We start from the raw sequence: 22483 nt of genomic DNA on the forward strand, positions 1-22483 counted from the left end.
CGTTCATTCATTCATATTTTTGTTTCTTTATTCATTAGGTCCTTTGTTCATTCGGTCATTGGTTCCTTCCTTAGTTTGTTCAGTCCTTCCTTGAATCCCTCCTTCATTTTTTCGGTCCTTCCTTCCTTTGTTTGGTCCTTCCATTTCTTGTTAGGGGCCTTCCTTCATTCGTTCCATTTAGTGATTGTTTAAAGCTGTGTTTGGTGATTTCAGTCATCATACAGTAGACTGCCTTCATTTTCTCGTCTGTGACATGTAGTCTGACATGTCATTGCGTGTAAAGACTTTGGACATCTTCTTGGACATTTTTAATGCTTCCAATCTGTTTGCTGCATTTATAAAGCGCCCACGTCTTGAGGTAGTTCAATATGATGTGATTTTACTTTCTATGTGCCATTCGATTGGACAGGAATCACAGGACTGATTCTTCTACTTTAGCCAATCACCATAGACAAGAAAGAAATAAAGTAGTGACTGCATGTTGAAGGAAAATAGTGGAGTAAAAGTACTGTTACTGCACTAAAAATGTACTCAAGGGAAAGTAAAAGTACACATGTTTAAAAAAACTACTCAATTACAGTAATTGGATTATTTGTAATTTGTTACTTTACACCACTGGACACTAGTAATCGTGTATTGAAGATTTCTGAACCAGTAAACCTTTCAACTCAATTGTAACGGAAAAAGGTTCATTACTCAAAGCTTTCCAAATGAGAGCTCGATTAGGACCCCTGCTGGTTAAAGTATGGGAAAGCACTATGTTGCAAAAATGTCAAATGTTCACAACCAACCAACTCATTCCTGTAGTAATAAAACAATAGTAATATAAACAAATCACCCAATTGCTGTAGTCCGTTGCTCTAACAAGGAGGCTAAAGACCATGGCCTAGAGCACCTTTTGAGGTCAGAGGAGTGAGGTTTACCTGCATAGCATGCAAAAAAATTGCCGGTTCGATCCCAGCTCAGACCGGTTTGGGTGCAGTAGGACCGGTAGGTTACACGTGGGGGCTCGTCCGGGATGGGAGTGAGGTTTAAGGGGGTGAGTGTAACGAAGGCCAGCTAGCAAAGTGCTTTGCAGGTAAACCTCACTGCTCTGACCTCAAAAGGTGCTCTAGCAACAGACGCTAGAGGCCATGGTCTTTAGCCTCCTTGTTAGAGCAATCGACTCCCATGCAAAGAACCACAGGTTCGATCCCAGCTTAGACCGGGTTGGGTGCAGTAGGACTGGTGAGTTACATAAAGTATGTAGCATTACACCTCAGATGGCTGTAGTAAAATCCAAGTTATTCAATAGTAGTTACGTTTATCGTATTCCAACCGGTCCTACACCCACCCAGTCATTCAGAGCAAGGATCAAACCAGCAATTCCTGCATGGGAGGCGAACGGGAAGTGAGGCTTCTGCGCTGCACTCGCCAGCTGGCCTCAGTTACACGCTATACTACAATATGCTGTAGCATTCATTAACAATTGTTGTAAATAATACACTAATGCACTTTAGTATGCTTCAAAAGCTTTTTACTATAAATTACTATTGTATTTCAACGCCTCATCTCTTGCTATACACTTTACTAACCCACGAGGGTGTTTAAACCTTTGACTCAATATTTGAAGTGCAAAATAATCGCAAAAATTTAAATAATCTCATAAAACATCGAATTCTGAATCATATAATCAAATGATATTTATTTCAGTTTGCATTTATTTGTTTTACGTGACTTATACGTGACAATCCTAACATTACATGAAAGGGATCAGGGTGGGACCAAGCTGGAGCACTCACTCTGATCGCCCCGGCTCTGCAATAGTTGGGAAAATTCCAAATTGAACCAAAACAAATGATTACAATTGGTTTAAGATTGGCAAGGAAAATTCAGTATATGCTCCATCCAGCAGAACCTGGGAATTAAAAAAAAAACATTACATGAAAGTGGGGGAGAATAGTTTTGCAGCCTATGCAGTGAGCAGACGTGGATGAAGTGTCAAGCGCAAGTGATTTACATGTTAAGTCAATGCAAAAATGCGATTAGACATCCTGTGGCACAAATCGAGTGAATGACCATGTACAGATTGGGCATTTTGTGCGTTTGACGCGCTTCAGACTACAAAACCGAGTAACAAACGCAGCAATGGAACAAACAGAAAAGCAAGCAGCTTACAATGAAGGAGATTGGTTTAAGGATGACGGCCACAGGACGTGACCGAATTGAAGGACATTATTTGTGCTTTGCATGTATGGCTGGCATTATGGTGCGTCAAATTGATAAATGAATTCGTTGAAGTCTTTCCCTGCTGTTGATGAGAGAAAATGTTTCCCTGCTATTGACAAGTTTTACTGCAATCTTTGTTTTAGGTGTACAATAGGAGAAGCCCTAATGTAGGGAATGAAATCTGAGAACGAGAAAGTAAGATCGTGGGTAAAAATTAGAATTATACAACCTTCCTTTGGCTTAATCCCTACCATTTTAGATCTTATTTTTATGATTTTTGTCGTTGAAATTGCACATCTAACATAGTAGGCTACCTAATATGGTAAATAAGATCACATATATGTATATTATTATATTATATTATATTTATATATGTTTTTAATCACAAAATTCTGCATATTTCTGGAAATTACCACCACAAAATCAGTCATTTTTATCGTAAAAATCCCAAAACAAATCTTGAAAAAACTAGGGGGTCTGACAAACCACCTTTCTCTCTATAAACCTCCTTACTCTAGCGCTAAATTCTCTGAGCACTAAGAGTTCCTCTGTATAATTAGCACTTGTTGTGTGTAAAGCCTCCTCTTGCTGAATCGCTGAATGCCTCGCTTAGCTTTGGACAAAAGCCTCTGCTGTTTTTTTTCAAGTATTTCTAAATTTTTTTTACCATCACTCTGTTTTGAAACCATTGTTAAAAGTTTTGAAAGGAGTTTGTTAGCATGCAGAAATGTGCTGAAAAGTATAGCTTGTAGAGTATAAATGAGAAAGTGTTGGGGAATGTTGAAAAATGTGTTCATTTTTGTGTGAAAGCAGTGGAAACTGATTGACAGTTTGCTCCGCAGAGACTTTAGTTTGGCTGATTGTGTGAACAGATTTGAAAACATGGCTTCAGTACCGCCCAATGCTTTTTAGAGGATGAAAAAAACTCAAGACAAAAGACTCCATACTTGCCTTCCGTATGCAGAACTTGTTAAGATTGTCATTGTATCGTAGAATCGTGACCTTATTGGGCATCGCAGCACAAATGCAGGGGCCATTTTCTATCTAAAGCAAGAGCAGACACAGAATACAGTGTAAGGTACGAGTTTGTTGAATTGCATCTCACAACAATGAGATGATGCAACAGAGAACACTAAAAATAAACCGAGTGTAAGTTGCAATGCAGTGAAACACACACAGCCTCACCCTGCCCGAGGCAAACAGATGACAGCCCTTGACGGTCTCAAAGATATACGGCACAATCTCGGGCAATGTGGGGAGGTGAGACTGGGATAAAGACTGCTTCACCTTCTTAATCTCCACCAGACACAGCGCTCGCTCGTCTCCTGCAACACAACAGTATAATCACTTTATTTACAATGCATCCCTAATGCACAGCGCATTGGCTGTATTATAGTACAGTGATGCAATAGCACGATATAGAGTTAAAGTCAGAATTATTAGCCCCACTGTATAACTTTTCCCCAATTTCTGTTTAACACATTTCTGAACATAATAGTTTTAGTAACTCATTTCTAATAACTGATTTATTTTATCTCTGCCATGATGACAGTAAATAATATTTGACTAGATATTTTTCTAGATATTAGTATTCAGCTCAATGTGACATTTAAATGCTTAACTAGGCTAATTAGGCAAGTAATTGTGTAACGATAGTTTGTTCTGTAGACTATCGAAAAAGAAATATTGCTTAAGGGAGCTAATAATATTGACTTTAAAATGGTTTTAAAAAAATTCAAAACTGCTTTCATTCTAGCCGAAATAAAACAACTAAGACTTTCTCCAGAAGAAAAAATATTATAGGAAATACTGTGAAAATTTCTTTGCTCTGTTAAATATCACTTGTGAAATATTTAAAAAGACATAAAATTACAGGATGGCTAGTTATTTTGACTTCAACTTTATACCTAATGATTAGCATAATGTGCCATGGTATTTATTAGCGCTGTGCGATATATCAAAACTATTGGAATATTACAAATGTGCATATCGTGATGTACATATCTTTTGGTTTGGTTTGCAATAAATGTTGATTAACTATTAATTTAGGATTTTTTATTTGATAACATTGTTAAAAAAAATCTTTTTTGTTTTATGCCACTGTAAAACACAGCTTCTCACTTTCAGAAGTTGATGCTTTCTTTCCCCTTAAATAAAATAAAACATACACTCACTGGCCACCTTTTTAGGTACACCTTGCTAGGTTGGACCCTCTTTTGCTTTCAGAACTGCCTTAATCCTTCATAGCATAGATTCAACAACGTACTGGAAATATTCACCAGAGATTTTGCTCCATATTGACATGATAGCATCCCCCACACCATTACACCGACACCAGCAGCCTGAACCTTTGAAACGAGGCAGGATGGATCCATGCTTTCATGTTGTTGATGCCAAATTCTGACCCTACCATCCGAATGTCGCAGCAGAAATCAAGACTTATCAGACCAAGCAATGTTTGTCCAATCTTCTACAGAGTATATACAGGAATCAGAGAGTGAAATTCAGTACCTTTAAGAACTTTTCTCTCTTTCCATACATTTTAAGACCTTATAAACACTTTTCAACCTGAACACTGGCGCAATTTTAACTTACAGTATATTTACTAAATATTAATGTTAAAAACTAATCCAAAGCTAAAACATTATTCATACACTGAATAAAAATCTATTAACTCTAGCTGATTCAGCAGGTTGGCGTCTATAGAACTGCAGAAATAAAGGTGTTGTCTTGGTTACTGCAGTAAACAAAGCAGCATTATGTCAAATCTAGTAGGATTTCACTGATTTCATAAACTACACAGCATCCTGATATTCGCAGATTTAATTCAGGCAAACTTTAGCATACAACCATACATTGCATAATCAAAAACTATATAAAATTGAATACCTTGCAAAATAGCATTTAAGACTTTTTAATCATTTTAAGCGCCTTAAATTTCTCAATATGGATTTATCAACTTTTAATACTTTTTACGACCCCAAGGACACCCTGTTCTATTGTCTGACAGTAGTGGCACCCAATGTGGTCTTCTGCTGCTGTAGCCCATCCGCCTCAAGGTTGGACGTGTTGTGTGTTCAGAGATGCTCTTCTGCAGACCTCGGTTGTAACGAGTGGTTATTTGAGTTACTGTCGCCTTTCTATCAGCTGGAACCAGTCTGGCCATTCTCCTCTGACCTCTGTAATTAACAAGGCATTTGCGCCCACAGAACTGCCGCTCACTGGATATTTTCTATTTTTCAGACCATTCTCTGTAAACCCTAGAGATGGTTGTGCGTGAAAATCCCAGTAGATCAGAAGTTTTTGAAATACTCAGACCAGCCCGTCTGCCACCAACACCCATGCCACGTTCAAAGTCACTTAAATCATCTTTCTTCCCCATTCTGATGCTCGGTTTGAACTGCAGCAGATCATCTTGACCTTGTCTACATGCCAAATGCACTGAGTTGCAGCCATGCGATTGGCTGATTAGAAAATTGCATTAACAAGCAGTTGGACAGGTGTACCTAATAAAGTGGCCGGTGAGTGTACAGTAGATTAATTGCACCAGAGTTTGTTTTAAACTATATCTGAACTGAGTCCTTGACATAAACAGTACCATAGTTTTACCATGTGTTTTAGACATGGGAAATCATGTATTTATGTACTATGCACTGTGACAATACCATGTTTTTTTTTTTTATATTACTGTACATGTAGTTCAATTGAATCATTGTGAACGCTCCACTATACAAATGGTCTGAGGCATCTGAAAATATGACTTTAGTCCAACTCTAGTGCAATTAGCCTGAATTATGAACATAAGTCCAAGTTTACTGTTCATTTTTGTAGCCCAAGAGAACTGCACTACAACTGTAATCACACTCAAATGTCCTCATGTTCAGTGTGTGAAAGCAGCAGTAACTTCTGCTCACCCACGATCATCAGCAGCTTGTCATGATCTTTGATAATGTGGATTTGAAACACGGATCCCAGACCGGGGATATGAGTGAGGGAGTTCTTAATCACGTTCAGTGCGTAGAGACCCTCCTCAGAGCCCACCAACACAATCTGAAGACAAAAACCAGATTAAAACCGTATGTTTACACCAGTGGTACCCAACCTGAGGGTCACAACTACCACTAGGGGCCGCCAAAGATTAATGTACAAATTAAACAGATATTTGTCTGATGACAAAACAAATACATTCATTTTCCTTCAGCGTAGTCGCCACAGCGGAATGAACTGGTAATTATTCTGGCATATGTTTTACACAGCGGATTCCAGCCGCAACCCAGTACTGGGAAACACCCATACACTCTCACATTCACACACACTTATACACTATGGCCAATTTAGTTTATCCAATTCACCTACAGCGCAGTGTTTGGACTGTGGGGGAAACCGGAGCACCCGGAGGAAACCCACACCAACACGGGGAGAACATGCAAACTCCACCCAAAAATGCTAACTGGCCCAGTCGGGACTCGAACCAGTGACCATCTTGCTTTGATGAGGCCACAGTGCTAATCACTATTTTTTAACGTAGTTGTTGCTACCCAGGTAGCAAAAAATTCTGGCCCAAATTTAGCACAGCAGGCATTAATTCGGCACTGGGTTTGGCAGAGGTGGCACTGTCTTTAAGGCGGCACACAAGATTTGGGCCAGATGTCAAATGTAGTATTTGGCCCAGATGTTAAAAATTGATATGTGGGCCACGTAAGTTTGGCCTGTCTTGACCCACATTTAAAATACTTTACAATAATTTTTGAGTAAAGAAAAAGAATTCTACCAATCAGGTCGCTTTGAGAAAAAGCACGCCCATCGTGTGCCTAAAGTGCAATGCTTCTTGGGTTTATCAATTTCATTGCACCAACTTATCTGACCCAGTTCAGGCCCAGTTATAATTTATTATATTGGCTGTGACTTGACCCAGATATGGTCCATGCTTGGCCCTTGTCTGGAAGCCAGACTTGGTCCAGTCATGTTTCGTAATTCACTGCGGCATGTGAGCCAAACAAAACCTGATTGTGTTGGCCAGAGCTGGGCCAGAGAAATTTTGCTGTGTGGGTATTTATTATTCATGTGGGGTCATTCAAGATTTTGACTATTAAAATGGGGGTCTCCTGGAAAAAAGAGATTGGGATGCACTGTTTTACACCATTAAAAAGTGTGGCCATTTAGAATAGAGAATTGTAATTGATTGATGAGGATGTTAAGTGATGGGCACAGATACCTGGTCGGTCAGCGGGAGGGTACAGTTGATATCCAGACGGTCGTCACCTTCTAGCTTGAGTAAAGAGTTACCCAATAGTTTCTGTACAGAACCAAAAACACCATCATAAGCATGTTAAATGTTTACATTTGCAGTGCATTCAAGTTATACTGTACGCTTCGTCATCAGTATTGTGTTCCCTCGCATCCTACAGTCAGACCAGTGCACTAAAATCAAATCTAAACAACTGAAATGTACAGCAAAACCATAATAACTTTAAAATGTGGACAATAATCATTACTATATTACAAATCTGACCAAAATAATCATTATTATTGTGTTTGTTGTCGCTCACAGCATCTGCTTCAGCTTTCTCTCTGGCTCCGCGACTGCTGGCCACGATGGCTTCCAGCACGGCCACCCAGCGCTGCTTCTCTGAGTATCCTGAGGTCATGAGGTACAGAGTCTGACCGGGCCAGCAAGTGGACTGAGGAGACGACTCCAGCTTCAACACGTACGGCACATCTAATACACCACACAGGCATGTTAGCTTACACTAATGAGATGCTTTTACTAATCACAAATCTGGTAGAGCGAAAAGGATTCACCTGTTTTAGCGGTGTTGGGGAGCTCAGAGGAACCCACAGCAGAATGAACGGTCACTTCTCCATCAGCGAGACACAACTCAAACTCATCCAGCGCCTTCACTGACTCTGAGAGGACAGATTATACAATAAATAAATAAATAAATATATATATATACACATACACTCATTGGCCACTTTATTAGATACACCTTACTAAAACCGGGTTGGATCCCCTTTTGTCTTCAGAACTGCCTTAATCCTTCGTGACAAGGTACTGGAAATATTCCTCAGAGATTTTGCTTCATATTGACATGATAGCATCACACAGTTGCTGCAGATTTGTCAGCTGCACATCCATAATGTGAATCTCCCATTCCACCACATTCCAAAGGTGCTCTATTGGATTGAGTTCTGTTGACTGTGGAGGCCATTTGAGTACAGTGAACTCATTGTCATGTTTAAGAACCCAGTCTGAGATGATTTGCGCTTTATGACATGGTGGATTATCCTGCTGAAAGTAGCCATGGGTAAACTGGGCGCACTGTGGCCATAAAGGGATGGAGATGGTCAGCAACAATCCTCAGGTAGGCTGTGGTGTTGACGCGATGCTCAAATGGTACTAATGGGCCCAAAGTCTGCCAAGAAAATATCCCCCACACCATTACACCACCACCACTGGCCTGAACCGTTGATACAAGGCAGGATATATCCATGCATGTTGTTGACACCAAACATCAACCATCCTACAATCCGAATGTGGCAGCAGAAATCGAGACTCATCAGACCAGGCAACGTTTCTCCAATCTTCTATTGTCCAATTTTGGTGATCCTGTGCCAATTGTAGTCTCAGTTTCCAGTTCTTAGCTGACAGGAGTGGCACCCGGTGTGGTCTTCTGCTGCTGTAGCCCATCCGCCTCAAGGTTGGACGTGTTTAGAGATGCTCTTCTGCAGACCTCTGTTGTAACAAGTGGTTATTTGAGTTACTGTTGCCTTTCTATTAGCTGGAACCAGTCTGGCCATTCTCCTCTGACCTCTGGCATCAACAAGGCATTTGCACCCACAGAACTGCCGCTCACTGGATATTTTCTCTTTTTCGGACCATTCTCTACATGTAAAATCCCAGTAGATCGGCAGTTTCTAAAATACTCAGACCACCAGTCTGGCACCAACAACCATGACACTTCTTCCCCAATCTGATGCTCGCTTTGAACTGCAGCAGATCGTCTTGACCATGTCTACATGCCTAAATGTATTGAGTTGCTGCCATGTGATTGGCTGATTAGAAATTTGCATTAACAAGCATTTAGGCAGGTGTACCTAATAAAGTGGCCAGTGTATGTGTGTATATATTTATATATACATTTATATATATATTTTTTTTGTTGTTATTTTTTCCCTCAACATGCTCTATGAAAACAAAACCAATGCAATGTAAATAAGTGTTCACAGACCGTCTCTTGGTTCTGTCTCGTAGGTAATCACTTTATATCCATCCAGCACCACGTACTTCCTCTCCCAGCCCTGACCACGCTTCCCGTTCCTGCAGGAAAACAAACACATTTCCACACACACTTGGTGATTTCTTCTGATCTGACATTAGTGTTTGTGCTCATGCCAGGTGTGTCTCACCTGGGCTGCTTCAGCCATCCTTCAAGCCTCATATGTCCACCCATGTCTTTCAGGCCGGAAGTGCTTCCCTTTTCCCGACACAGAGCCTCCGAGAGGTGCAGCGCATATTCAGTGGGAACGCCGCAGGTGGCAGGGAGATACGGGGAGCATTTCGGGTGACACAAAGCGTGACATTCTTCAGGAGGAGAGAGAAGGTCAACACACAAACATGATCAACATATTTCAGCTTTAGCCCCTACAATACAGCTGTGATGAAAAAAATGTTTGGCATTTCTTTAACAGCAGATGGCACTCTAGGCTAGTTTTTAAACAGTAGACTGCACTATAGGCTAGTTTTCAAATTCAGGTGGAGCTCTAGGCTGATTTTTTATAGTAGATGGCAATCTAAGCTAGTTTTTTTAACAGCAAATGGCGCTCTAGTTAGTTTTTAACAGCAGATGGAGCTCTAGACTAGTTTTTAACAACAGATGGTACTCTAGGCTAGTTTTTAAAAGCAGATGGAGCTCTAGGCTGGTTTTTAACAGTAGATGGCACTCTAGGCTAGTTTAACAGCAGATGCTGCTCTAGAATAGTTTTTAACAGCAGATGGCGCTCTGGGCTAGTTTTTAACAGCAGATGGCACTCTAGGCAAGTTTTTAACAGCAGATGCTACTCTAGGCTAGTTTTTAGCAGCATATTGTGCTCTAGGCTAGTTTTTAACAGCAGATGGCGCTCTAGGCTACATTTTTCACAGCATATGGCACTCTAGTCTAGTTTTATCCTAGCATATGGCACTCTAGGCTAATTTTTAACAGCATATGGCGCTCTAGGCTAGTTTTAACAGCAGATAGAGCTGTAGGCTAGTTTTTAACAGCAGATGGAGTTCTAGACTAGTTTTCAACAGCAGATGGAGCTGTATGCTAGTTTTTAAAGTAGATGGTGCTGTTGGATAGTTTTTAACAGTAGATGGCACTCTAGGCTAGATTTTAAAAGCAGATGGTGCTCTAGGCTAGTTTTTACCAGCAGATGGTACTCTAGACTAGTTTTTAACAGCTGCTGGAGCTCTAGCCTAGTTTTTAAAAGCAGGTGGAGCTTTAGGCTAGTTTTTAACAGCAGATGGCGTTCTAGGCTAGTTTTTAACAGCTGATGGAGCTCTAGGCTAGTTTTTAACAGCTGATGGAGCTCTAGGCTAGTTTTTAGCAGCAGATGGCGCTCTGGGCTAGTTTTTAACAGCAGATGGAGCTCTAGGCTAGTTTTTAAAAGCAGGTGGAATTCTAGGCTAGTTTTTAACAGCAGATGGTGCTCTAGGCTAGTTTTTAACAGCAGATGGAGCTCTAGGCTAGTTTTTAACAGCAGATGGAGCTCTAGGCTAGTTTTTAAAAGCAGGTGGAGCTCTAGGCTAGTTTTTAACAGCAGATGGCGTTCTAGGCTAGTTTTTAACAGCTGATGGAGCTCTAGGCTAGTTTTTAAACAGCTGATGGAGCTCTAGGCTAGTTTTTAGCAGCAGATGGCGCTCTGGGCTAGTTTTTAACAGCAGATGGAGCTCTAGGCTAGTTTTTAAAAGCAGGTGGAATTCTAGGCTAGTTTTTAACAGCAGATGGTGCTCTAGGCTAGTTTTTAACAGCAGATGGAGCTCTAGGCTAGTTTTTAAAAGCAGGTGGAGCTCTAGGCTAGTTTTTAACAGCAGATGGTGCTCTAGGCTAGTTTTTAACAGCAGATGAAGCTTTAGGCTAGTTTTTAACAGCAGATGGAGCTCTAGGCTAGTTTTTAAAAGCAGGTGGAGCTCTAGGCTAGTTTTTAACAGCAGTTGGCAATCTAGGCTAGTTTTTTTTGACAGACTGTGATCTGGGCTATTGTTTAACAGTATATGGTTCTCTAGGCTAGTTTTTAACAGCAGACGGCGCTCTAGGCTAGATTTTTCACAGCATATGGCACTTTAGACTAGTTTTTAACAGTATATGGTGCTCTAGGCTAGTTTTTAACAGCAGATTGTGCTCTAGGCTATTTTTTAACAGTATATGGTGCTCTAGGCTAGTTTTTAACAGCAGATGGCGCTCTAGGCTAGATTTTTTCACAGCATATAGCACTCTAGACTAGTTATTAACAGTATGTGGTGCTCTAGGCTAGTTTTTAACAGTATATAGTGCTCTAGGCTAGTTTTTAAAAGCAGATGGCGCTCTAGGCTAGATTTTTCACAGCATATGGCACTCTAGACTAGTTTTTAACAGTATGTGGTGCTCTATGCTAGTTTTTAACAGAATATGGGGCTCTCTGCTAGTTTTTAACAGTATATGGTGCTCTAGGCTAGTTTTTAACAGTATGTGGTGCTCTAGGCTAGTGTTTAACAGAATATGGTGCTCTAGGCTAGTTTTTAACAGTATATGGTGCTCTAGGCTAGTTTTTAACAGCATGTGGTGCTCTAGGCTGTAGTTTTTAACAGCAGACGACACTTAACAGCAGATGGTGCTCTAGAATAATTTTTAACTATAATAATAATAATAATAATAATAATAAGCAATGAATAAGCTCTATCCAAGCTTTTAATCAAAGACGATACTCTAGGCTAGTTTTTAACAGTAGTTGGTGATCTAGGCTAGTTTGAAATTGACAATTTCCTACCCTTCCTAAATTTCTGTCAGCTATTGAACACAAAACAAGATATTTTGAAAAATGTTGCAAAAAAAAAAAACAGCCATTGACATCCATAGTAGGAATAGTGTTGTTAATATGAATAAGTGCTGGACACTAGTACTGTACATCAGTATTGAACTCATTATGAAAAAAGAGGCATCCCCTACTTTTAAAGTATAGTGACAGGACATGTTAATGAGATCCATACCAATGCATGTTGCAGCCTGACGTCCAAAATGGACCGTGTCCAGACACACAGTACAGCGAGCCGCTCTCATATTGAGTCCCTGCGTGAAGCGGTGAGGAGTGTTGTGATGAATCCTGTCCTTTACACGTCTGGTGTACTCTACACGATCAAACAGACACACACACACTTAAAATCAGTCATGTGCATTGAATAGTGTTATACTTAACTAATGCAAACAGGCCAAAGCAAGCTGAAAATGTCCTCTCCTGAGAACATTTCTCCGCATCACTGTACACTCCAAGCTCTCGTTATTGGCTTGGGTACGAGCATGCAAGGGTTTCAGAGTTCCTGCATTGGGCATGGCATACAGCAGGAGTATAGCCATATATTCGAGATAAGCTCAGTGTCCGGATGGATCTGCATGCAGGAGCTTTGGAGAAACATAATCATTCAGTGCTGTCCTGAGTGAAAGTCAGCAGCCATCAAACCAAGATGACCTGATAACACACTATTGAGTGAAGGACGTCCACTGGCTAGAGGGACATGTTTGGATTAGGCCAGAGAGCTTATCTCTGCAGGGATAAAAAGATCATATCAAGAAAAAGAAAAGAATCAATACAAGTAAAGGAGAGACGCCTGGATCATTCTCAGGAAACACTAACATTTGTGTCCCGATGAGTGAATATAGTCTTCCAAACTTCAAATAAGCACATTGTCATTAAGCCTGTTTTTTCTATTGTCAATCAGCTATAGATTTTTTACCTAAAATTAAGGGGGGGGGGGGGGGTGTACGTTAAAACATTGGAATTGTGTTGTCTAAAAATTTATATTAACATGTCTAAAATTGTGGTACTATATTTATTTATACAACTAAACATGCTCTATGACAAATGTTAGATTTTAAATTTGGAAGAAATTGAGTAGTTTACAAAATGAAACAAAATTCTGTTTTTCTTACATAGACATAAACCATAAATCCAAAGCAACGGAGAAGGGGTATATTATTATTTTTCCAATGCTTTTTGTGTGTGTGTGTGTGTTTTATATAAACATACACACTGTGGAAATTAAGTATTGAACACGTCACCATTTTTCTCAGAAAACATATTTCTAGAGATGCTGTTGACCTGAAATTTTCCCCAGATGTTGATAACAACCAAATAAATCCATATATACAAAGAAAACAAAACTAATTAGTTTACAAATGAAGTTGTGTAATAAAATGAAATGCCGTAGGGAAAAAATATTAAACACATGAAGAAAAGGAGGTGTAGTTCGGCAGTGAAAGCCCAGACAGCAGCTGAAATCTCTCAGTAGTTCTTCAGCAACCCTCTGCCCTTCCTCGGTGTAAATGAATATCAGCTGCTTCAGTTCAACATCTACATTAGCAGGAGGATGAAAATGAAACCAGAGTGGACATTTCAGCAGGACAATGATCCAAAACACAGCCGAGGAAACTCTCAAATGCTTTCAGAGAAAGAAAATCAAGCTGGAGAATGGCCCAGCCAATCACCTGACTTGAATCCAGTAGAGAATAAAAAAATAAATATCAGATTTGATAGTCGAGACCCACAGACTTTATTCTCCATATGAGAGATGTCTTTAAGCTGCCATCACTAAAAAAGCCTTTTATATAAAGTTCTAAATACATTTCAGTAGTTCAGCACTTTCTCCTTCTGTCATTTTATTATTACACAGAACTCATTTTTCTGATTTGTCTTGTTTTATTTAATTTTTTTGTTTGTATTGTTTGGGTTTTTACCAAAATCTGGTTCAATTCAATGTCAACAGCTCCTTTATTCACAGGGGAAAAAAACATGATGTCTTCAATACTTATTTCCCCCATTGTGTGTGTGTGTGCATATATATATATATATATATATATATATATATATATATATATATATATATATACATATACATATATTTACATATATATATATACATATACATATATATATATATATATATATATATATATACATATATTTATATATATATATATATATATATATATACATATACATATATATATATATATATATATATATATATATATATATATATACATATATACATACATATATACATACATTCATACATACATATATATATATATATATATATATATATATATATATATATATATATATATATATATATACACATATATATATATACATACATTCATATATATATACATACATTCATATATATATATATATATATATATATATATATATATATATATATATATATATATATATATTTATATATACATATATATACATACAGCTGAATTATTAGCCCCCCTTTGAATTTTTTTTTTCCTGTTTTAAATATTTCCTAAACGATGTTTAACAGAACAAGGACATTTTCACAGTATGTCTGATAATATTTTTTCTTTGGGAGAAAGTCTTATTTGTTTTATTTCGGCTAGAATAAAAGTAGTTTTGAATTTTTTAAACACCATTTTAAGGTCAATATTATTGGCCCCTTTAAGCGATATTTTTTTCGATAGTCTACAGAACAAACCATCGTTGTACAATAGCTTGCCTAATTACACTAACCTGCCTAGTTAACCTAAATAACCTAGTTAAGCCTTTAAATGTCACTTTGAGCTGTATAGAAGTGTCTTGAAGAATATCTAGTCAAATATTATTTACTGTCATCATGGCAAAGATAAAATAAATCAGTTATTAGAAATGCGTTATTAAACTATTATGTTTAGAAATGTGTTGAAAAAAAATCTTCTCTCCGTTAAAGAAAATGGGGGGAAAAAAAAGAATTTAGGGGGGCTAATAATTCTGACTTTAACTGTGTATATGTATATATATATATAATTTGTATTCTTTTTGGCTACAGAACAAACCACTGTTGCCCAGTGACTTGCCTAATTGACCTAACATGCCTAATTAACCTAGTTAAGCCTTTAAATTACACTTTAAGTTGAATTAGTATCTTGCAAAATAAGTAGTCAAATATTATGTACTGTCAACATGGCAAAAATAAAAGAATATAGTTATTAGAAATGAGTTATTAACACTATTAAGTTTTTAAAATGTGTTTAAGTTTAAAAACAGCTCTTAAGAATATATATATTTTTTTAATTCACTATTTCAAAATTTCAATACTTTTAAAGTTCATTATGCTGACACATTTCCCTTTTCATATGAGAGGAAATGTTTTATACTTCAGCAGTCAAACTTCAGCAGTAACTGTTTGAAATGAAACCATAAATAAATAAAATAAAACTCCTTATAGCTGAGACACAAATGGCAGGGTTTCAGGAGAGTGGGCCGCCTGAACCTGTTATGTAAGAACTTACTTTCAGAAGTGACTCTCCTTATTTCTGTAAAACGACAACAAAGAGGAGAGTGAGAACGAACAGATATGAGCCAAAACATCTGCTGCAAATACGTACGGTCAGTCTGGAGTCCTTCAGACAGTCTCATCACTTTCAAACACTAATAAAGAAGTATTTCCCTACATAATTTAAAGGCACAGTATGTAATTTTCACCACTAGAGGGCGTTTGTTTGCAACAAACAAAGGTATATTTTGATGAGTGTGGAATCATGGGAGTTGTGGTCTTCATTATTTTACAGGACTCCTTCAAAAATGGTTACGTGGAGAAGCAGCAGCTCTGTTTGATCAGACTAAATACATTTTAGACTTCTGCTATAATGCTGCTCTGTGCAGTCCAATAAAACACACTACATATTAAAGCCTCGCTGGATGGAGAGTGTGATAATGCGTTCACACCAGACACGAATGAAGCATCAAGTGCCAGTGATTTACTTGTAAAGTCAATGCAAAGACGCAAATAGACATCCTGTGGCACGTTTCGCGAATGAAGCAAGGGATGAATTTCGTGAATGAGGTGGTGCAAATGACATGATTTGCGCAAATGAAGCGATGCGAGTTAAGCGTTTCACGCAAATCTCTCAAACCAGACAACAGTTCGTCAAACTGGGCTGGGCTCAGTCGGAAGCACAGCTGAAAGCTCCATCATCCATGTATAGTTTCTGGAGTAGTTGATGAACTCACAGAGCTGGGTGCACCTCTGAAAGACTCAGACACAGCGCCGAATGAATACACGCAGTTTTTCAGCATTCCTAAAGCACATACACACATTTATTCTCTCAATAAAATCTATGTTAGCCATTTATTAATGAAACTACAGGCATCAAAGCCCTACCCATGGTGTGAATACACATCTATTGTGAATTGAATTTGACGCGAGAATGAAGCGGATTTGACGCGTTAATGAATCGAGTAAACTCAAAATGTTCATGCATCTGTTTACGCACTAATAGCGCGTTTTATTGTGAACACAGCATTAGACATCATTTGTCAGGATTCTGCCATTCTGCCAGGATTCTGCCAGTCCAGACACTAGTTTTGTCTTGTCTAGTATGTTGTGCTTGGCTCGAGTTTTCTCAGCTCGAGCACTCATATTTCCTGTCATTGTCTGTCTTTGTCTTTGTATTAGCACCGTCTTGGCCACGCTCGGGCCGTGCACACTCTCAGTCCCGTTGTGTTTGTTGTTTTGTTTGCGGCAAGTTGTTTTACATTCACTCGTGTCTTACGTTCAGTCTTCTGTCTGTGTTGTGTAAAGCACGTGGCCTGGTGTTTACGATGTGGCAATGTGCTTTAGTTGTGTTTCATGTGAACACGCGTTAATGGGTTCTCTCAATGGCTGCGTGTTCTAGTCTCATATTATATGAGCACATGGCTTGTGTTGTCTCTTTGTGTCACTTTCTCTCCTGTCTATTGTCTAGTCCCACCCTCCTTGTCAACCCATTATTGGTTTATTATGTTCACCTTTTCATCACTACAGTGGAATGAACCGCCAACTTATCCAGCATTTTACACAGTGGATGCCCTTCCAGCCGAAACCCATCACTGAGAAACACTCATTCACACTCATACACTACGGCCTATTTAGTTTATTCAATTCACCTATAGCGCATGTGTTTGGACTTGTGGGGGAAACCGGAGCACCCGGAGGAAACCCACGCCAACACGGGGAGAACATGCAAACTCCACATTGAAATGCCAACTGGCCCAGCCGAGACTCAAAACAGCGATCTTCTTGTTGTGAGTGCTAATCACTGAGCCACCGTGTCGCCCTACATTCGCCTGTTTGTTTGCCAGTTTGCTCTTGTTTATAGCTTCCTCTTGTCTGCTGTCCTGTGTCTGTTCGTCATATGTAGTTCATTCAAGTCTTGTCATGTCCTGTCCCGCCTAGTCCTGATTCTTGTGAGCCCAGCAGAGTGTTTTTTGTGAATATTTTCACCCTCTGGGTTTGTTTTTGTTGCCTTTTTGTTTTATTTTATAGTCATCAAACCCATATTTTGTATTGCACATGAGTCCTCATGCTTCCCTTTCTTGAAATCATAACAATGATTAACAAACACAAGGCACACACTCCATCTCACTAGTTAAACTTGATTATTTCTCTGAATTTGAACATGTCCCACGTTTGGGACAATATAAGTACATAAAAGTCACTGTTTTAGTGACATTTTAATAAACCAAAATCTTACATATTGTGCCTTTAATATTTATTTCTTATGCATGAGAGGAAACGGTAGTAAGGACACAATAGAGAACACAATAGTTGATCTGCTTCTGTTGTGCATAGTGAAAAGGTCTGTGTGTTTCCGCTCTGACCTTCAGGATTGGCGTTGTCTTTGCGGATGCGGCTGGAGTTTGAGGACATCAGGCCCCCACTGGGCTGGTGCTCTGGAGACTTGTTGGACTTGGTGGACATCATGAGCTGCTGACGGGCCAAACCTGGAGTGGCTGGAGAAGAGCTGTGCTCCATAGCTTTATTAAACTGAACTGCAGAGCAGAGAACATACAGTCAGACTCATGGAGCAGATGCTCAGATATTGACTTAAAGGGGACCTATTATGCAAAAATCACTTTCATAAGGGGTTTATGCATAGTCGTGTGGCAACAGACAGTGAATATAACCAGCCAGTAATAGTAAAAATGGATTCATTATATTTGTTATAACCACACCTGATAAAAACAGTCTGCAGAAACACTTTGATAGACATTCTCTATTTGTACATGTCATCAGAAGGCGAAAGCCCCGCCCACTAGTGACCATCTATCCCTCATTAGCATAGGACGTTAGGCTTGTTTTTAAATCTGCCACTATGCTGACACATAGCCATTTGTAGCTCCGCCCTCTTTTAAAGGAGCACAATCTCATTTGAATTTAAAGCGACAGTCACCAAAACTTCACAATTAGGATCAAAGCTTAAAAGGGTCCATTTCAGAGGGTTATAAAACCTTATTTGTGGGGTATTTTGAGCTGAAACGTCACATACGCACTTACATCAGAGAATTATTGTACATCTTATAAAAAGGGGCATAATAGGTCCCCTTTAAGGATATCAAAAAACGTTTTTTTTTTCTGTGGATTAACTTGTATGAATTAACTGCACAAATTGAGACTAAGGCTGCATTTACACTGCAGATCTTGAAGGTCAATTCCGATTTTGTGACTGTATCCGATTTTTTTGATGACCTGCTTACATCATCTTTTAAAAGTGACTCGTATCCGATTGTATTTACACAACACAAGGCAAAAGGCGCAATGAACAGGATTAAAGAGCGGGCGCTGACTAACAGCTGATAACTAAAGGCCGGTCTTTTCTCCGTTCCTGTATTTATTCTGTTCGCAGGGCTTCATTTTTTATTCCTTTTGACAAGTTGTTGTACTATAGTTTATGACAGAAACGTTCTCATTTGGCCATATTCTTTTAATCTAGGCCTTTTTAAACCAGCAGACATTTTAATGTAATGTCCATGGCGTGATTTGTGCACGTGATGTATGCAATAGTTTTATATCAGTTTAGATTGTTTATGGATATTGCGCTCTCTCTCGTTAACATGGTTAAATACTTGTGCTACATGACAATATAAAAGCTTTTTTTAGTCCTCGTGTATGAGATTTAAGGTTTGGGACTCTGCTGAAGTCTGTTCTGAAATGAATGCGTCAGAGTTTACATCATTTGCTATGGTTTTAATGACGCACGACTCGCATTGACAGGTGAAAATCCGATCTACCTGCTTACACTGCAGACACAAGGGCACAGATCCGATTCAAATCGGATTAATTTCCACATATGAACAAGGCCTGAATCTGATTTAAGTAAATCGTAATCCATGTGATTTTCTCCTGCTTACACGTACATGGGCCATATCCCATCTGTGCCACAAGACAGAAAAAAAAATAGGAATTGAGTCAATTGAACCATGCAGTGTAAATGCAGCCTTTCCACTGCATACGACATTCGGACACGACTGTCGGAAAATGCCCCTTGTGGCAGACACACACAATTTTCAGTTTTGTCCTTCACCATGAGAAAAGCTGATTCTCGCAGTGTCCGAAAAAAAGGAGTGCGAAAGCGAGAGCCTTAGTACGTTCACCATAGTTAAATGAATGAATACTAGAAACTCAGACTGCAAAAAATTTGGAGGGAATGTGGAGACAACATAAAAAAATTATATTTTAATTAATCATTCATGAATAGAAATGTATATTTTTTTAATATAGACTTTTTTTGATTAAAAAAATACTGAAAAACAGCTTTGTCATATAGTGCACATGCACCAGTTTGAATAACACTGGAACACATCACATCCAGTTGCCGGTCATATACGGTCGCAGGAGCTCAAATCTTTTAACAGGTCCACAGCTCAAATCGGATGCGAAATTTCCATATACCGAGATGATCGGAACTCCATGCAGCTCCTGGACTACTCTGCATTGGAAATGAATGACTTCTGGTCTGTCGTTTGTCATGTGTAGTGTAAAGGCAGTTTAACAATGTACAGTGCATCCAGAAAGTATTCATAGCGCTTCACTTTTTCCACGATTGTTTATGTTACAGCCTTATTCGAAAATGGATTAAATTCATTTATATCCTCAACATTCTACACACAATCCCCCATAATGACAACGTGAAAAAGAGTTTTTGAAATAGTTGCAGATTTATATATATATGAAAACATACAAATATACAAATTACATATAAAAACCCTGAATGTACATCAGTATTCACAGCCTTTGCTCAATACTTTGTTGATGCACCTTTGGCAGAAATCACAGCCTCAAGTCTTTTTGAATATGATGCCACAAGCTTGGCACACCTGTCTTTGGGAATGTTTGCCCATTCCTCTTTGCAGTACCCCTCAAGCTCTATCAGGTTGGATGGGAAGCGACGCTGCACAGCCATTTTCAGATCTCTCCAGAGATGTTCAATAGGATTTAGCTCTGGGCTCTGGCTGGGCCACTCAAGGACATTTACAGAGTTGTTGTGAAGCCACTCTATTGATCTTTTAGCGGTGTGCTTTATGTCATTGTCCTGCTGGAAGATAAACCGTCGCCCCAATCTGAGGTCAAGAGCACTCTGAAGCAGGTCTTCATTCAGGATGTCTCTGTACATTGCTGCATTCATCTTTCCCTCTATCCTGACTAGTCTTGCAGTTCCTGCTGCTGAAAAACGTCCCCAGAGCATGATGCTGCCACCACCATGCTTCACTGTAGAGATGGTATTAGCCTGGTGATGAGCGGTGCCTGGTTTTCTCCAAACGTAGAGCCTGGCATTCACTCCAAAGAGTTAAATTTTAGTCTCATCAGACCAGAGAATTTAGTTTCTTATGGTCTAAGTGTCCTTCAGATGCCTTTTGGCAAACTCCAGTCGGAGATCGGCTTCCGTCTGGCCACTCTACCATACAGGCCTGATTGGTGGATTGCTGCACAGATGGTTGTCCTACTGTAAGGTTCTCCTCTCTCAACAGAAGAACGCTGGAGCTCAGACAGAGTGACCTTGGTATTGATCAGCTCCCTGACTAAGGCCCTTCTCCCCCAATCACTCAGCTTAGATGGCCGCCAACTCTAGGAAGAGTCCTGGTGGTTCCGAACATCTTCCACTAACGGATGATGGAGGCCACTGTACTCATTGGAACTTTTAGAGAAGCAGAAATGTTTCTGTAAGCTTCCCCAGCCTTGTGCCTCAATACAAACCTGTCTCTGGGGTCTACAGACAATTCCTTTGTCTTCATGCTTGGTTTGTGCTTTGACATGCACTGTCAACCCTGGGACCTTATATAGACAGGTGTATGCCTTTTCAAATCATGTCCAATCAACAGAATTTATCACAGGTGAACTCCAATGAAGCTGCTGAAACATCTCAAGAATGATTAGTGGAAACAGAATGTACCTGAGCTCCATTTAGAGCTTCAAGGCAAAGGCTGTGAATACTGATGTACATGTGATTGTTCAGCTTTTTTATTTGTAATAAATCTGCAACAATTTCAAAAACTCTTTTTTCACATTGTCATTACGGGGTATTGTGTGTAGAATTTTGAGGAAATAAATGAATTTAAGCCATTTTAGAATAAGGCTGTAGCATAAAAAATGTGGAAAAAGTGAAGCGCTATGAATACTTTCCAGATGCACTGTACACCCTAGCAAAACAGACAATCAATTTTAATTTCATGTGGACTTTACAACAACAGATTGCACCTTCTCTGAGCTCCAGGCGTGTTTTCTGCAGGGCGTCCTCCAGCTCGGAGCATCGGGCTCGCTCTTTATCCAGCGCCGCCTTCAGGTCGCTGTACTGCAGGGGCACAGGAGCGGCGGCGGGCACCACGGGCATCTGCGTCTGTCCCTGAGCCGCCAGCGCCGCCAGCAGATCCTCCCGCCGCCGGCCGCCAAACAGCCCCTGCACCCACAACACCAGAGCCAGTGAATCGCCCAGGCTCACGCTCACTTTACTCTTACACTGAGTTGCGGTCAATCCCATCACAAGCAGACCCTCGTCAGTTTTCACCTGCCTTTTACATGCATCTTTTTGAGAGTGTAGGTGGGTACTAGCATGTTCCATGAAGTTGCTAGGTGATAGATTGTTGGTTTACTAAGTGGTTGCTATGATATTCTGCTTTGTTGATATTTTGATGCTAGGGTGTTCTTGATGGTTGTTAGAGGATTGCTTGTGGTTTCTATCTGTAATGGATTACAAGCATTCTGATTAGGGCTGGA

General features: G+C 39.5%; 1 protein-coding gene across 7 annotated transcripts in view; it reads right to left on the reverse strand.

The window, feature by feature from the left end:
* LOC130233889 (citron Rho-interacting kinase) overlaps nt 1–22483 on the reverse strand; it is a 139179-nt gene that overhangs the window by 12099 nt on the left and 104597 nt on the right. For 5 of the 7 annotated variants that reach the window (XM_056464137.1, XM_056464136.1, XM_056464140.1 and 2 more), the window contains exons 22-33: nt 21968–22166; nt 18094–18264; nt 15744–15767; nt 12437–12574; nt 9619–9793; nt 9441–9529; nt 8011–8115; nt 7758–7927; nt 7424–7504; nt 6123–6258; nt 3394–3533; nt 3160–3252 (exon numbers count right to left, since the gene is read on the reverse strand). In XM_056464137.1, the coding sequence (XP_056320112.1) occupies nt 3160–3252; nt 3394–3533; nt 6123–6258; nt 7424–7504; nt 7758–7927; nt 8011–8115; nt 9441–9529; nt 9619–9793; nt 12437–12574; nt 15744–15767; nt 18094–18264; nt 21968–22166 (1521 nt within the window). The remainder of the gene's footprint in view (nt 1–3159; nt 3253–3393; nt 3534–6122; nt 6259–7423; nt 7505–7757; nt 7928–8010; nt 8116–9440; nt 9530–9618; nt 9794–12436; nt 12575–15743; nt 15768–18093; nt 18265–21967; nt 22167–22483) is intronic. The other 2 variants (XM_056464141.1, XM_056464139.1) reach the window with 1 other exon arrangement.

Source organism: Danio aesculapii, chromosome 8 (genome assembly GCF_903798145.1).
Source record: "Danio aesculapii chromosome 8, fDanAes4.1, whole genome shotgun sequence".
NCBI lineage: Eukaryota > Metazoa > Chordata > Actinopteri > Cypriniformes > Danionidae > Danio > Danio aesculapii.